Genomic DNA, 17,558 nt, shown 5'->3' with positions numbered 1-17,558 from the left:
GCTACATGTAAACGACCAACCTGTCAAAAACAAGTGAGCTCAGTTACGCTGGGGACAATTGCCCAAACCCAAGAAAACAAGCATCCTAACCGAAACACGACGTCGTTCTACGCCATATTTGTCTGCATGGTGCATACCACTTCGAGCATCGAACTCCAGCTGTTTACAAGTCTACAAACAGACATTTCGAGCCACGAGCTCCAACTATTCACAAGTCTACAAACAGACATTTCGAGCCACGAGCTCCTACTATTTACAAGCCTACAAAATTATGAGCCACGATCGAACGATACTTTCTCTCAAGTGGGTACCAACGTGCAACAATTGGCACCAACTTAATTATTTGCAATCGTATGACCAGTTTTGCAGTGCTATTAACTAGTGATGCACCGAAGTTTCGGTGGACCGAAACATTTCGGCCGAACCCGTTGTATTCCAATGTTTCGGTTTCGGCCCGAACTTTTTTGAAAATTCGGCCGAAACCGAACTTTTTTATTGCATGGAATTAAGGCCTTAATTTTCCTTTTCGCCCATATGAAACATCAAAAATGAACTATTTGTTGCATCTATAAAACACGAGCCACATATAAGTTAGTCCGCAAACAATTATAAGTTTAGTAAAGCTTACACATTGTGAATGTGATTTTAGTTTGTCAAAATTGAGTTCACTCGCACCAACAACACAAGGTTCAATTGAAAACATCGATAAGAAAGGGGATTTTTTAGGTTCGGCCCGAACCTTCTTAGACGGGTTCGGTGCATCACTACTATTAACCACCTTTTTTACCGGCCACGCCATCACACACGTGACAGTACAAAAACAGATGAACTCAGACGTCAAACAACAACAAGATCAACAGGAAGCAATTCGACGACAATCAGCTATCTGAGCTTTTCACACGGCGTTAACATTTCAGCCAGCCCTTTACTCGTAAATAGATTAACGCCAACATTACCCTTGTTCACATATAATCTTACTTCAATTCATACATCGTTCCTATTAAAATTAGCTTCCAAAGTTTATCGGAAAGAGTCAATATATATCTAATTGCATAGCACTAACTTTTTACATCAAACAATTAAATTATTTTGCATGTTGTTTTTGAACCATTTCGCCATTGTTAGTAAAGTGCAGAATTTACCCTGTTGCCTCGCTACCCAAAATATGTATATATTGTATCATACTTATTGAACGCAATGTTAATGTAAACTTCGTGATTAAGGCAATAGGGCAACTTACATTTTTGTATATTGTCATATTTACGTTGTGTATATACATACAAAAAAAAGAAGAGAAAAAAAAGTAATAGTGTCCCTGTTTTTAACCATTTTTGCTAATCTATATTTGCATACGTTATGATTATCGACATATTCACTGTCATATTGATTGCTGTTTCGCTCATGCCACCATATCTACTACAAGAATTGCAGAGTCAATACCCATATTTGACCAGAATTTATGACATTATTTATCATTGCAACGCAAAGTAATTGTTTCATTCCATCGTCACCCAGCGTTTTTAGTGTTTTTTTTTGTCGCTTGTAAAGTGTCGCACGCAAATTTTGTAGGATTTCGAAATGTGTTTTTCATTCAAACACATTTAACACCCTTTTTTTTGGGGGGGGGGGGGGAGCTTTTGTAGCGCTCATGATATTAATGTGTACAATGTTGACATGAACGTGAGAATTTTCGTGTGCAAGAGCATTTCATACAACAACAGGAAATGTGTTTCACTCGTCACAACAAGTTTTCTAAGACATTTTGAGTCATTTGGCTATTCTAGAATGTTCTGCACAAACATAAGGTGTTTGTTCATCATTACGCATACTTCCTCTTGTTTATACTGTCGTTTCCGTTTCAAGTTTAAAGTAGAACACAGCCGCTCGTACTTGTGAAGAAGCATAGCAGCTCCGTTAGAGGGCGCTATGACATTATAAATCGCACCTTCGCCATAAAATAAATTCTATACACACACTAAGTCAGACACTCGTAGAGTGCGCATCTAAATGGAGAAGGCGAGTGAGAGTTATGCACAAGCGACGGTGAAGAGCGCGGGGAGTGCGCTAAGAAGGCCAAACTGTTTAAGTTTCAAAGCGGATAGAATGCTTAAACGTGAGGATTTATGGAAATTATTAAAGGAGATAGATTTTCCAATCAAAAAAGTTCTGGGAATTGCGGAAATGAAAGGAACGCAGGTCGATGTGACCTGCACAACTAGACAGAACGTCTTGGAACTGCAAAACAAGCTCGCTGAAGTAGAATATATAAAAAGTATTCGAATTTTCGAAAGTGACATTATCAATGTTGGTATTGGATGGGTTCCTATTCCCTTTAATAATGAAGTAATTGCTGAGGCACTGTGTCAACGGTATGGGGAAGTTAGAAAAATGACCCACAGGAAGGACAAGGAAGGACTACTTTCAGGTATGCGTATAGCATCCATGAATAAATCAGATATATCAGTAAACCCAATCCCGAGCTATATCACAGTTCATGGCTACGAGTTCTGCGTAACCTATCATGGACAACAATTTACGTGTAAATACTGTGGTGAGGCAGGACACAAACAAGTCAATTGTCCTAAACGGAAAAATGATTACCCACAACTGCAAAACAAAATTAATGCACAGAGAAGAAATCACGGAAGGGAGATGAATGGAACTGTCAAACCTTATCAGGACCAGCTCACCTGCGCCACTCGAGCGCGTGGAGGCCGATCCTGATAAGACCTTCCCATGCGTTGGATTACAGACGGGGAAAGATAAACAAAACAACCACGAAAACTACACCAACATCGAAGCTCCAACTACCACAGGGCATCTCTCCTAGGGTTCCTCTATTTCCCGGATTTTTTCATTCCCGGGAATCGGGAAATAATTTTTTCATTTCCCGGGAATTCCCGGGATTCCCGACCGAAAAAGTGCCTACTTTTTCGTGAATAATTACGTCATTGCAACGCTAAAATTAGTTTATTTTCGATAGGGGCATCTAATTAGTCATGATTTTGTCGATTAAAACTATATTTGCAAGCTTCTTTAACGTTAACAACATTCGGAAATTACGAAAAATAAATTCGTTATTTCTAGTACCGCTAGGTAGGGCATTTTCGCGAAAATAGTTTACCACCTCGTATAAAAACGCTTACTTACTTTGTGATTAAAATTACAAAACGCCATATTTTCGTTTCAGTTAGCAGAAATTTGAACATTTCCGTTATTTTTTCACAAAATTAACACGTTTTTGCTTAATTGTCTGTTTCCCGGGAATTCAAAACAAATTTCCCGGGATTCGGGAACGTAACTTTGCCGGGAAATCCCGGGAATTTCCCGTCGAGACATTCCCGGGAAGGAACCCTAATCTCTCCCCGAGGTTTGAAGATAATAACCCGAACCCTCAGAAAACCAATCTTTAAAAGAGATTTAGAACAAGCCCCGAGATCTTGCCTAACAGCAAGTCGCAAAGCTTATGCGAAACACCGATCTCACTCATATGTCCTGAATGTCATACCGAGAGTTTCTTGGCCCCAGATTCAACGCATTTCTATTGCTACAAATGCAAGAATGACTTCAGTATTGTAAAGGCTTGCTACGACGAAGAAACATCTATATTGGTACCGATGAAGGAAAAGACAATTAACTGTCCAAAATGTCAATCGATCATGCGATGGATGCCCTGCTGCAAGCAGTTTCAACCGGAGTTTACCACGGAGGGAAATCTATTCGAATGCATACAATGCGAAAGGTATTCTATTGCATGTGTGTGTAAAACTATCAATCTTGTCCCACATCTCACATTGAGCAAAGAGTGCTCCAATTATCTGTGTAAATATAAATTGATTCATTGTAGTTGTGGGAAAAAAACGGCTGAATGCATCGAACCGAGCAAACCATATAGATGCTCATGCGGGTTCGAATATGAATGGGACATGGACCTAGGGGTGGAACGGATATAAGAGCTAGACTGTTTGTGTATTTAATTCCTGATTTTTTTTCTAATGTCTATCACTGTCGCTTCGTTTAAAGTTGCTGGAATCCGTGACCCAACCAAACGAAAATCAATCTTTAAGTACATTAGAGATAAAAAATATCATATCTCCCTAATACAGGAAACTCATTGTTCTTATAAAGATGAAAAACTTTGGCAGATGGAATGGGGTGGAGAAATCGTTTGGGCACACGGTACAAATCGTAGCAAGGGTGTGGCCATATTATTTTCCAAAAACCTAACATACTCAGTGATTGAACAGGCAGCTGATCCGAACGGGAGGTTTTTGATTACATCGGTAAAAATCGGAAATAGAAATTTAACGATAGCAAATATTTACGGACCGAACAACGACAACCCGGACTTTTTTAATATTTTTTTACCCGGCTAATATCAGCTGCTGACGGCGACATGATTGTAGGAGGGGACTTTAACGTTATCATAAATTCAACTTTGGACAAAAATCGTGGGCCCCCGCATGCAAACAAAAATTCGCGAGCCACTGTGCAGGCATATATGAGTACACTTGAGCTATATGATGTATTTAGACATCGGCACGGCGATGCGAGAAAGTACTCGAGGATTCAAACAAATCCAATGGTGGCGACCCGTATTGATTTCTTTTTAACCTCAAAATCGTTATTAACCAATGTTACGAGCGCTAATATTGTTACAGGTATTATGTCTGATCACAAAATTGTGACCATGACTTTAAATGTGGCGCCTAATGTACACGGCAAAGGCTACTGGAAGCTCAACACGCGTCTGTTAGATAATAAACAATACATTGAACTAGTGAGGAAAACGGATTACATAATAACCAACCCGGCTAATCACGTGAATCCCCACGTTAGATGGGACGCCCTTAAAGCGGTACTTCGCGGCGTCTCGATTGAATTCAGTGCGAGACTTAAAAAAGAAAACACTGCTCGCCAGAATGAACTGGAGCGAAATATAGAAGCGCTCGAGGAGAAAATTAGTCGAACCAACGGTTCTCTTCTTGATCCAAACGCTCCAGTAAAATTAACACAATTAAAAAAAAGTTTGGATGTTCTCGTGGAAAACAAAACAAAAGGGGCGATAATCAGAAGTAGAACTCTTTGGGCCGAAAAAGGCGAAAAAAACACGAAATATTTTCTTAATTTAGAAAAACGCCATGTTGTAAAAAAATCGATTAACCGTCTAAAAAACGGTGACCAGGTATACAGTTACGCAGTTACAAATCGACTCTTATTTGGCAAACCTGAACCTCCCAAAAGTAAACGCGTACGAGACCGAAACAAGCGAAGAGCCCATCTCCAAAGATGAGATTAAGTTTGCCATTAACACAATGCCTAAAAATAAATCACCCGGCCTCGACGGATTACCGGCCGAGTTTTATCAATGCTTCTGGCCAGATATTACATCTATATTTTGTGAAGCTTGGGACTATACTGAGGAAATTGGTCATTTTAGCCAGAGTCAGGCTCCAGGGGTTTTGACCCTTATACCTAAACCTCACAAAGACCCCTTATTAACGACTAATTATCGACCCATTTCGTTATTAAACACTGACTACAAAATTATGTCTAAAGTGATAAACAATAGAATCAGAAAACATATAAAGCACTTGATTAAGCCAGATCAAAACGGCTTTATGAAGGGTAGGTACATCGGCGATAACCTTCGCGTCTTGTTTGACATTATAGATTCCTGCGATTTTTATGAAGTTCCAGGGGCGGTACTTAGCCTCGACATTTACAAAGCGTTTGACACAATTAGTTGGGATTACATTGCTTCTGCACTAAATGCGTTTGGGTTTGGTAACAAACTAAAAAGATGGATCAAATGTTGCTACTCCCGACCCACATGCAGAATAACTAACAACAATTTTTTATCGAAGGCTTTTCGAATCGAACGAGGCGTGAGACAAGGTGACCCATTATCACCAACATTATTTTTAATATGCATCGAATGTCTGGCTGAGGCCCTGCGCCAAGATACCTTTCAAGGGATAAAACTGAAAAATAAGGAATTTAAAGTGTCTCTGCTTGCGGATGACACTTTAATTTTCCTCAGAGGCGACCAAACTGACTTTGATCGGGTATTTCGTGTACTTGATATGTTTGGGGAAATGTCCGGATGTAAACTTAACATGGGAAAATCCCTTGCATTTTTTATAGGTCCAAAGCGACTATCCGAAGAAAAACCATACGCTGATAAAGGATTAGCTTGGCCACATGCGTCGTTTCGATATCTGGGTGTCGAAATCCCGATTAAAGATAGGAAACAATTGTTTTCTCTAAATTTTGGTAACATGATTGGTAAAATCAGCGCAATTTTAAACATATGGTCGTCTCGCGGGTTAACTCTTTTGGGACGCATATGCATTTTGAAAAGCCTTGTAATTCCGACGCTAATTTACAAAATTAGTGTTTTGCCAATAACCCTTCCGAATATATTTTTACGAAAACTAAAAACAAAATTATTCCAGTTTGTATGGGGCTCGAGGTGGGAAAGAATAAAACGTAACACTCTTATCGCAAACGTTGATAATGGAGGTGCAAATATGTTGGACGTCGAGGCCTACATTTTGTCCTTAAATCTTAAATGGGTTTTAAAACTTCTTGACGTCGAATACGAAGCCCCATGGAAACATTTAGAAAAAAATGCGTTGTCCTTAATGGAACTAGCTAGTCATGGGTTCGAGGCAACTTACCAACTTCCTCGAAACAATGTGCACAAATTATCCCCTTACAAACGGTAAGGAAGATAATTACAGACATCAGAAGTATTACTCATGTAGCTCATTCACCCAAATCGCACAGTAGAGCACTGTGGGTTTCAAAATCTGTCAGACTTAGGTCAAAAACATTTTATTTAAAGTCTCTTATAAATGCAGGAATACTTGATTATTCCGATTTACTTAATTCTGAGGGAGAATATTATAAGTACGACCAATTGGCAGATAAATATAAATTTACCCCGAATAACACCGACTTTAAAATTTTCATTAAAATGGTTGCCGCCCTCCCTCACGAATGGGACCATACTGATGACCTTTCCAAAAACAGTTTAAACTTAATTAATGAATGCCTAGAAATGTTTCAGGAATATAAAACACCAAAGGCGCTCTACAACAAAATAAAGCAATATGTAACGGTTTGTATTCAAAAGTTTATCACTCTACATTCGAAACCAAATTGCGTTCCTTTCAAATAAAGCTAAACCTGCGTGCCATTGCAACAAACGAAGCACTCCACTCCTTTGGAAAAACTGATTCTGACCAATGCGTTTTCTGTCTAAAGGGCCCCGAAACTGTATCGCACTTATTTTATCTTGTGAACATGTTAAAAGTTACTGGGAAGACGTAACGTCTTGGATTTCAGCAAAACTTTTAATTCCCTTGCGAATTAACCCTGTAACTCTTATTTTTGGAACTCTCCTTGATGATGATTTGTTAAATTGTTTACTGTTAAGTGCGCGGTTTGTCATACACCGTTGTAAGTATGGAGGAACTTTGCCCACGCTGTACTTGTTTATTTCATTGTTTAAGTCGGTTAAAACCTCAGAATATGTAAGTGCATTGAAGAACAATAGACTTGCGACCTTTAAGGTAAAGTGGGCGGGCCTTTAGCCCATCTTGTCGCTTTTTTGATTGGTGCTATTTTTATTTTCCGTCTTTCCATTTTGTGTCTTATACGTATATAATTCAATAAAAATAAAAAAAAAATTCTATAACTTAAAGGAAAAAAGTGTATATAATTCGGTGCAATTGATGTGGCCTTCATATCACTGATGATGGCATGAGCATTTGCCGAAACGTTTGAACAATAAAGCATGTCGCTTTTTACGTCTATTTGGGCCGTTATTTTCACCATTAAACATATGAACAGATCCGTATATAGTGTCCCAAGGAAAAAAGGTTTACTGTAGAAGCAAGTTTTCGCATTTCTTTAAATAGCTTGTTTTCGACTTTGTCGCCGGTCTATTCTTAGACTATTTTTAGTCTTCTAGTAGTCTATTTTTAAGTCTTCTATTGGTCTATTTTCTTCTATTTTTCTCCCTTTGGGGGATGTGGAAGCTGATTTAATCGTTCGCCTTTGAAACGTTTACTCAAGAATACAAGGAAAGAAGAGACACCCTGTGTGGCTGTTAATCAGCAGCTGTTATTGAGATACAAAGATCAGACTCACCAAACAATTTGCAATGAACATTATAGTTTACACTGTAGCCGCCTTTAACAAGTCGCCATCGAGGCAGGCATGGCTACACTCCCAACAAACTGGAGTGCCGTTGAATGGCTACACTAGCCAATGCGGCCGATCTCTCGTTAGCAGCTGCACTGATAATACCTTATTGGTCGAAATAGTGTGCACTGTCTGCAGCTTAAAGTTACACGATCCTAGAAAAAAATTACCACAACATTAGTTTCAAAAGAAAAGTTTTACCAGTGGCGTAGGAGCATATGCTGCCGCCCCTGGCTTTCGTTGAAAATGCCGCCCTAAGTAGACTGCAGCAAATTTTGAAATAGTTTCATGTTCAAGCAATCTTTTCAATAAAAATAATTACAAATAATGTGCCGCGTCTCAGAAGTTCTTTATTGCTCGAGAAAGAAGCCTCACTGTCTCAGCGTTAGGGCCAAAAATAAAAGATCAATATCCGCCTCAAAATTGAACTTTTCGAGCTTTCGCCGAAGCAAATCAGCGATAATATCTTCGAAATGAAGTTTTTGAACGTAGTCTCTTTCTATAAAAAGAATCGATAGAGCTGATAGCCGATCGTCATTCATGGTAGAACGTATACGTATTTATAAATACGACTTTATCATTTTGAGCTTTGAGAAACTCCTTTCACAACTCGCAATTGAAACACCAAGATAAAGTTTCAGACACAAGCATAAATATGGTGTCGAATAAAGTAGGTGTGATTTAGCTAACCACTGTCAAACATCAAACGCTGTTGCATTACGATCAAACGTGGTTTCACTGCTTCGCACCAGCCTCTTAAATCTGTCAATTTCCACAGCTGACTCCAAAAAGTCCACCTCGTCGTCATGAGTGCTTTCAAAAGCGTTGGTGAATCCATTGTGACTTTCGCTTTGCAGCAGCGCGTGAGGATTCAAAAATCCAAACATATCATTCAAGTGGTGTATGCCGGTAAACCTAGTTTCAGCTTTAAGTTTAAATCTGTCCAAAGCTTGAAACATGCATTGCCTTAGGAACCAGCATCTTCTGCGTGTTCGCCAGGCATTCTCTTTTTTCTGCGAACTCTCCGATCTTCAACTGGAATCTCTAGCTCTGTGCATTTTTTTATCGCTGCATCCACAGAATCTTTAACCAGATTATCTCGTTCTTCCACTAAAAAGTTGACAAACGCTTTCATCTTGTTAGAGCATTGCGCTAACAGCAAGTAAGTTTGAGTACCATGAGATTCTCGCAGAATTACTTTCCAAAAACATAAGAAGGAAAAGAAAGAAAAATTCTGAATCGCTTCTAGAATACTATGAGCGTCACCTCGTGTTTCCTCTAGAGCAGGGGTCCGCAAATAGTGGCTCGCGACCCAAATTTGGGTCGCGAGACCTTCCAGTCTGGGTCGCGAAATATTTTAAATTTCCCATGAATATTCTACAGTATTAATGAATTTCGGCTTTTTTCAACCTTTTAATCATTATTGCATTGTTACGTATGACTACGTAACTGTGTCATACAGTCTATGTAACAATGCAAAAAGTTAAGCGCACCTAAGCAAGCATGCGTTTTGTGATTAGCTGTGTTCTCAACACAGAGCCCACAGTTCTCATTTGAAATAATAAATACGTTCGTTTACCTACTGTGAAAACAGCAAATGACAATAGCATTATAGCAGTCTTAATATTGATATTTAGTTGCTTAGTATTTTCCACAAACTTACATGCTAACAAAATGCTTGGGTCGCGATAATTTAGAGCAATTTTTTTAGGGTCGCGCCAAAAAGTATATGCGGACCCCTGCTCTAGAGCAGGGGTCGCCAACCCGCGGCTCTTTGATCCCTCTGATGCGGCTCAGGTTTTGAAATTACCAGATGTTTGAAACATTTGATTTCAAAATCTGTGACGATTATGACTGACACAAAAGTCGAAAATGAAGCGTAACCGCTTCTAGTAATTAGCCACAACCGCGCGCTTATCATGAAACTAAGAGAAGTAAACTGGCGGCGCGCAAGTTGTTAAATACTGTTTTGGTTTGCAGTGTGTGTGCCCGCGCAACAATACCTGTTTGAAATTGTTATGAAACAAAGGTATCAAACAAAGAAATAAAAATTAGCGTCTGAAGAAAACAGAACATTTAACGCCGCATGGGGAGATTAATTTGCTTTCACTGCTGATAAGGCTGGTTTACCAATGTGCCCAAAATATGTAATTAGAAACTAGCTAACAACAAAAAGTTTAATGTCGTAAAAAAAACGCTTATGAAGTTGCTTTTCATTTCCTATTTCATTACGACTTTGTGGCTCCTAGTGTTTTATTTACTATGTGAAACTGGTTTGAATGGGTGGTAGAGGTTGGCGACCCCTGCTCTAGAGCAGGGCTTCTCAAACTGTGGGTCGCGACCCCAATTGGGGTCGCGTAATATATTATTTTTGGGGTCGCGAAACATTATGGGTTATTATGTCAGTCACAATAAAGGGTATACGTGCGTACATTAATTGTTTAAACATCATTCCTGTGTATTTAAACTGCTATAAACACATTTTATTGAAAGGTATATAGTTTCAATTCGTGCACTCGAAATCTATCAAGCGGTATCCTTTTGACATTACAACTGGCATCATAACAGTTTCATCTTGCAACGAGTTGTACCGTACCAGTAGATTTCTTCTGCAGTTTGGCTTGTGGTTTTGTGAGGACATTTTCCTCAAAATGGACCCTTGTGGTACTAAGGCTAGTACTAGTACTTGGGGATACAGCACTGCATGTAGGAGTAACATCACTGTCATCAGCTCTTTCTCTTTTCCAAGATGGAACTCCTCTAAGTGCAGATCTTTTACTTTTTTGACATTTTATTTTTGCAGTTATTCACAACAGTATTGGTAAGCTATGCTATAGTAATAGAGTCAAAAGTATCTGTTAATGAGCAGTTAGACTACTGGTTCACTAAGTTTCTCGCTCCAGCGAAAACTGGTTGGAAATGGTTGAATCTAGCTGTTTGAGTTTTTTTTTCCTCAAGGGACTTGTGTTTGTAAGAGACAACCATGTTATGTGTGCTTTACAACTGGGGGTGCCCCTGAAGGTCTTAGGTGCCTCACTTTGAAGTGAGTTTTGACAAATAAACAATTTGAATTATGAACAAAGTCTTACAGATTCAGAATCCTGATAAAGTTTTCATTTTTATAAGAACAAAAAAACGTTTTTTTTTAAATATTGACTTTTATCCAGAAGTGTCCCTTTAAGTCATTTTTCCGCCCCCTTGCAGCCTGCCGCCCCTGGCGCAGAGCCAGAACCGCCAAATGGCTGCTACGCCACTGAGTTTTACCACAGCCCTTTTAAGTTCAGTTTAACAATATTAGGAAAAATAAATCGTTTGGAAGTAGTGAATTTCAGTTAATACATTATTAGTATAGGAGAGAGCTGTCAACAAAAACCTGCAGCACAACTTAAAACTAATCTATAGCCTTTTTTGACAAAACACATGTGGTCATATCAGAAATCTCGCTTTCCACTACTTTGGGCCTGTATCTCCATTGGCCGGATGGGTGTTTTACCTTTGTATCTTTTAAAAAGTATTCTAGTTTGTTTAATAACCATTAAAATCCGATTTAAAAGCCCACGCTTCACGTAAACACGAAAAACAGACGACAACACCACATTTTCCTGTAAATGTTGAAATCTTACTGGACGCGTTCAAGCGGAACCGATCTTAATATCTTTGTGGTGTACCGTGTATTACAGAACAAATAAGTGCAAATATCATACGAGTTACTGTGATTGCATGAACGTTGTATTTCGTCAGCGTCACCTTATCAGTGCTCGACCTCGATTGTCATTTGTCGCTGTTTAACACCTTTTACCATCTGTACAGTTACGTCATCGCCACCTTTTTCACTATATATATTCACGTGTGTTGTAACGATATCAGAATAAGAGACAAGCTCTCTCTCTATCAGAGAGACGCTAACATCTCTCTCACACATAATATCGTTTAATCTCTCATCTCAATAAACTAAGTTTAAGGTTAAACGCCGTCTTCCTTATCGGACTAAGCCCAGACAAGCAGTAGCTCAGACAGGCAAGGACTTAGAGTATAAACATCTACAGCGAAAGATATCTCTGTAGTAACAACCACGCACGTTCTGCGTTTTTGTTCGAACAACCGCGACGGCAAATCCCCTGCAGAAATTGGCGAACCCGACGTGATCTTGACGGTCAACTACTCAACTACGAAGCTCTCAGCTGTCCATTTACAGTTCCTTGGCAATTTCAAACCAACAGTCTTCAAGACGATTTTGCCAGTTGGTTTAATTCAACCATCGGTCAACCGTCCGCAATCAAGATGGTTTACCCGGACATGTCTATCAGCCAACATCCTGAGGGCAATACGTACTCGTTGATACCTAACGGAGGAACAATCGAGAAGCCGCAATTATCTGAAGCACAAAAGTCGCCATGACAAAGAAGAGCAAGAAAAAAGAAGACGACAAAGCAAAATGGTCCACAACGTCGTTGACGATGTTGCTTGTTAAAAACACTACAAGTTAAGTTTTATTTTTGGTGCATGTTTTATTACTAAGCTACGCCTAACTTTGTGTTATGTTAGAAAACTCTTTAATGACTACGTCGAAACGCCTAATCCTGTGTTATGTCCAAACCTCTAATGACTTCGTCAGTATTGTTATACGACCTTCCCTATAGTGACTACCATAGGTTGGTACTGTACAAAATTGATTTTAGACTTGACATGGCAATGTAATTCTATACGATAAACGAATTTTATTTAGCTAAAACATGCTAAGGAAAAATGCAGAGGGAATGCTTCGTATTAGCGGTAATTCTGGTGTTTAAGCTAAACGCATAGGGCACTGTTTATACAAAGCGCCATAGTCGCGCCAGCGTTCACTGAGCGCCGATGCTAGCTCGTTTTGAGCACATTTCACTACGAGCACGCTCTCGCAGTAATGCTGTTAGTCGCCAGGCATTACTTTACTTTATACCACCCGACAAAGCGACACAACACATGTTGGAGGCACTGCCCCAGAATTACACATGTGCATTTTCACTTTGCCCGCACCAAACCGTGTACGTTAGCCAACCCTGCCAAGTACTATGTCTTGTTAAGTTTCTTACACATTCGAATTTCTAACACAAGCCAGATGTCAAAACTAATTTCTTTGTATACACCTCTACCTGCATGCCACCACATGAAAGACTCGCTCTCCAGAAAAGCACTTTTCGGCGGGGTGGCCTGTGTGGTGTACCGTGTATTACAGAACAAATAAGCGCAAATATCATACGAGTTACTGTGATTGCATGAACGTTGTATTTCGTCAGCGTCACCTTATCAGTGCTCGACCTCGATTGTCATTTGTCGCTGTTTAACACCTTTTACCATCTGTACAGTTACGTCATCGCCACCTTTTTCACTATATATATTCACGTGTGTTGTAACGATATCAGAATAAGAGACAAGCTCTCTCTCTACGAGAGACGCTAACATCTCTCTCTCACTTAAAACAGAACGTATAACTCTCTTAACGCAATAAACTAACATCAAGGTTAAAACGCCATCTTCCTTGTTGGACTAAGCCCAGACAAGCAGTAGCTCAGATAGCCAGGGACTTAAAGTATAAACATCTACAGCGAAAGATACTTCTGTAGTAATAAGTACGACGTCATCAGGACCTAAAGCCCCTACACCTTTGTTATTTTACGGAGAACATTTTTATTTTTTTAAAACAACTGAAGTTTGATATGTATCAGATTAAAATACCTAAAAATCAGAATAATTAATTCAAACTTATGTACAAAATTTTAGTTCGATCCGTTACTCATCGACAAATACAGTGTTCAGTCTCTCCTTTGTATTCTCTGGTACCCTGAAATGTTGGAACGTAAAAAGACGTACAATCTGTAGATGCATTTTGAACCCCCAAATAAGGTAAAAAGTTGAAGTGTAGAAATTGTATCCGTATAAATTACAATCGAGTAAATATGGTATCTATGCCTCAATGGCACTCCACTTTTAAAATCATTGCTCCACCAATCTCCGTAAACATGAAAGTAAACATGTTCTGTTTGCATCTACTTTTGCCTTAAATTAGTTGGTCTTTATTTCACTGTGCGCATTAAATGACCCCTGAAATGATCAACGCTCCAACAAAACAATTTTACAAAATTATAACAGTTTCTTTATGTTGCAGTGCGGGGGAGTTTTATTTAAGCTTTCAGTTTTCCCGCCCTGCACGTGGTAAGCTGTAACTGTCATGGCATAAAAATGCCTTTCGCGATTTTTGGTATGGCTGCTATTTCGTTGATTTTTTTTCGTCCAGTTGATTCAAGCTTTATGCGAAGCAACTAGTTTTCTTCTTATTTAACAGATTTGCGTACATGTTGATTGGTAACAATAAACGCAATAAGATTGCATTTTACAAGCCAAATAGGTGTTTGAAATACTGCTCAGTTAAGTTAATATTACCTTCAAAAATGTTTCAATGCAAAATTAGTTCAATTACTCATTAATTTAGGGCAGTTAGCATTTTGCAACCAGTGTCATTGTCATGGCAATTTGTTATGTGAAAATTGACAATCAGAAAAAAATATGTTCATTTTTGTTTTTAATGCTTTAGGGAATATCTATAGGATTGTATTGTTCAAAAGATGGCTCATTATCATCAATTGAATCCAGAACTGACAAATGATGATATAAATTCGTGGTTTTCTCTAGCAAGATCGGCTGATTCCATTCAAAGTCCAGTTGCTTGTGTAACATACAAAGGAAAATGCTACAATCCTCACCCAAATAAGGACCAGCAGCAGGAAATCAGGTAAAATGCAGTTATAAAATACAGATTTTTTGCTTAACACTGCTGAAGCAATTGGGCAACTAGGAAGCATGTAAGGATTAGGCAATGAACTACCAATGTTGTTTTGCCAAAAACATGGTTGGATCAGCCTGTAGCCAGAAAACTTTGATCGCTTGCTGAACTTTTCAATTTGTGCATTTGTTTGAGGCCCTATCGTGAATTTTTTAAACAGTCTGAATTGAATGAAATTGGGGCAGCTTGTAAATGTAAAGTGTGCCATTTATAGGTGTTAATTGTTGTGTTTAACCCTGTAGCCCAGGGGTGGGCAAACTACAGCCCGCGGGCTGCATGCGGCCCAGCAAAGGAGTTCATGCGGCCTGCCAAATGTTAGTAAATTTTAAAGAGAAAGTTACTGTGCAACGTTGAATGGTATTATAAGCACAGGCATCGAGTTTTAAAAAATTATAAAAATACCTGGGATGCGACTAGCCCATACCTATACCATGTGCAGTATCTGTACCCGTACCATACTTAGGAACTAAACACAGATACTTTTTACGTGCTTTAGCCTGTTGTGTCTGCCCCATTATTATACAAACTGTCACTTGACACAATTTCTTCGTTCGATAAAAGTAAATAAAAGTAAAAGCGATTCACGTTTTCAAGTACAGCCCACTTTGCACTGTGGACGTGAAAACTTTGGTCACTTTTGATCAGTTTGTTTAAATGCTTGTTTAAATGCTTGTTTAAATACTTGTTTATTTTGAAACAATTACAATTGTAGCGTTTCAACCAACGTTTGTCCAATCAAGTGACAACAAACATATTTGCACATAGCTGAAAATATGCCATGTTAATATTTTGGGATCAGGCGTGTACAACCTGCGGCTGCGGAGACGAGTTTGTGCGGCCGTGACCATGTATATTAAAAACATACGTACAGTGGCAACCGTGCCATAACAAACTATTTCGCCAAATATTTTGATTTTTAAACTGCCAAAAACAGATTTCGTGAGACTGGAAAAAATATTACCAGCCTAGTAACTATATGCGTCAGGCTTTTTATCCGCTTATTGTGTGCAAACAATGTGAAAAACAGGCACCGCAATCGTCAGAATACAGATTATGACGTCATAAACAGTTAGCTTCATTTAGCTAAACTTATGCACCAAGTTAGAAATTATTAATCTGAGAATTTTTAGGGTCTTTAAATGGTATTATATGATATAAACCAAATTCTATTTGAAAATACTATGCGAAATACTAAATTTAAAAATACTAAATTCTATTTATATATTACCGTATTTTACGGACCATAAAGCGCACCCGATTATAAGGCGCACTGTCAATAAATTGCTCTGATTAGTATTTTGTTCATACATAAGGCGCACCGGACTATAGAACGCAATGTATTTTAAGGAGTATGGGTTACCGTATAAAGCTCATTAAAGTCCCGTATAAAGCTCATAAAGCTCTGAATATCACAGTTGCTAGTTGCCTTTACCGTTGTTTATTGTGTAAGACGGTGGTTTATTTATATAATAATAGTATCGGTACTGGTTTTGAGTGTAGCCTAGGCAATTAAGCACTACTTGATTCATACATTAGGCGCACCGGCTTATAAGGCGCACGATCAATTTTTGAGGAAAAAAAAGGATTTAAACTGCGCCTTATGGTCCGTAAAATACGGTATTTATTTATTTTGAAACTAAAACAAGCAAGCAATTAGCGGCCGTTGGTGAAATACTATGCGGCCCCATAAGATTAGGAACTTTTGAATGCGGCCCTTGCGCTGAAAAGTTTGCCCACCCCCCAACATTTACCCCACTAGACCTTTAACCCTGTAGCCCCAACATTTACCCCACTAGAGTTTTTCATACAATGTCTAAATTGAATGAAATTTGGACAGCTTGTACAATTTTCTGTTAATAGGAGCTGATTGTTGTGTTTAGCCTATTGTCTGCATATGCAGAATATCAATCACTTACTTTGACTTTGAAACACCAAACTTTATCATGGTTATCTCTTGAAATACATTATTTACAACTTTGCATGTGTGGGAACCCACAAGTTTCTGCTTGCGGAAACAACTGAGGTTATAAAAGACAAATGGATGACATGGGAACCAAAATAAAATAGGCATAGGGAATGTATTTAACGCTTCAGCCACCCTTCTGTTTATTGCCTATATCGCTAGCACATAAACACGTATGTTACTCGCAAATTTGCCTAGAGATGTAATGGCCGCAGTGGGCATAGGCGTCGATTTTTTAATTATTTTCAAAATTTTAGGGGAGACCTTTCCATGTTTTGGAAACATCCATCAGCCGTTCAAACCCACAATCTTAGGAACACAATGCAGTTGCGTTAACTGCTCCGTTGTCCTGGCGAGCGCACGATCTAAGTTATGACCCTTATTCGCTTAAACCAGGGGTCACTAAACGTTTTACACTGCGGGCCGGATAACTTTAATAACGATTCGCGCGAGCCGCATAGTTAACATGTTCTAGCGTCGTCTTTCCATACTTAGCCCGCGATGCGATTTTCATAGGTGGGCCAAAATATGGTCTTTCTACAATCCCATTTAAAATCTGGT

General features: G+C 38.9%; 1 protein-coding gene and 1 pseudogene across 9 annotated transcripts in view; both read left to right on the top strand.

The window, feature by feature from the left end:
- The first annotated feature begins 1,623 nt into the window (after positions 1-1,623).
- LOC145239721 (uncharacterized) lies at positions 1,624-4,630 on the top strand (annotated as a pseudogene).
- A 7,242-nt stretch (positions 4,631-11,872) lies between these two features.
- LOC145239715 (ATP-dependent RNA helicase TDRD9-like) overlaps positions 11,873-17,558 on the top strand; it is a 72,492-nt gene continuing 66,806 nt past the window's right edge. For 5 of the 9 annotated variants that reach the window (XM_080103110.1, XM_080103108.1, XM_080103112.1 and 2 more), the window contains exons 1-2: positions 11,874-14,406; positions 14,786-14,983. In XM_080103110.1, the coding sequence (XP_079959236.1) occupies positions 14,817-14,983 (167 nt within the window). In that variant the 5' untranslated portion in view covers positions 11,874-14,406; positions 14,786-14,816. Of the gene's footprint in view, positions 14,407-14,785; positions 14,984-17,558 lie in introns of all 9 variants that reach the window. The other 4 variants (XM_080103107.1, XM_080103103.1, XM_080103104.1 and 1 more) reach the window with 3 other exon arrangements.

This window comes from Phallusia mammillata, chromosome 7, assembly GCF_965637545.1.
Source record: "Phallusia mammillata chromosome 7, kaPhaMamm4.hap1.1, whole genome shotgun sequence".
Lineage (NCBI taxonomy): Eukaryota > Metazoa > Chordata > Ascidiacea > Phlebobranchia > Ascidiidae > Phallusia > Phallusia mammillata.
The sequence above is the reverse complement of the archived record's forward strand: the minus strand, read 5'-3'. Positions and strand labels throughout refer to the sequence as shown.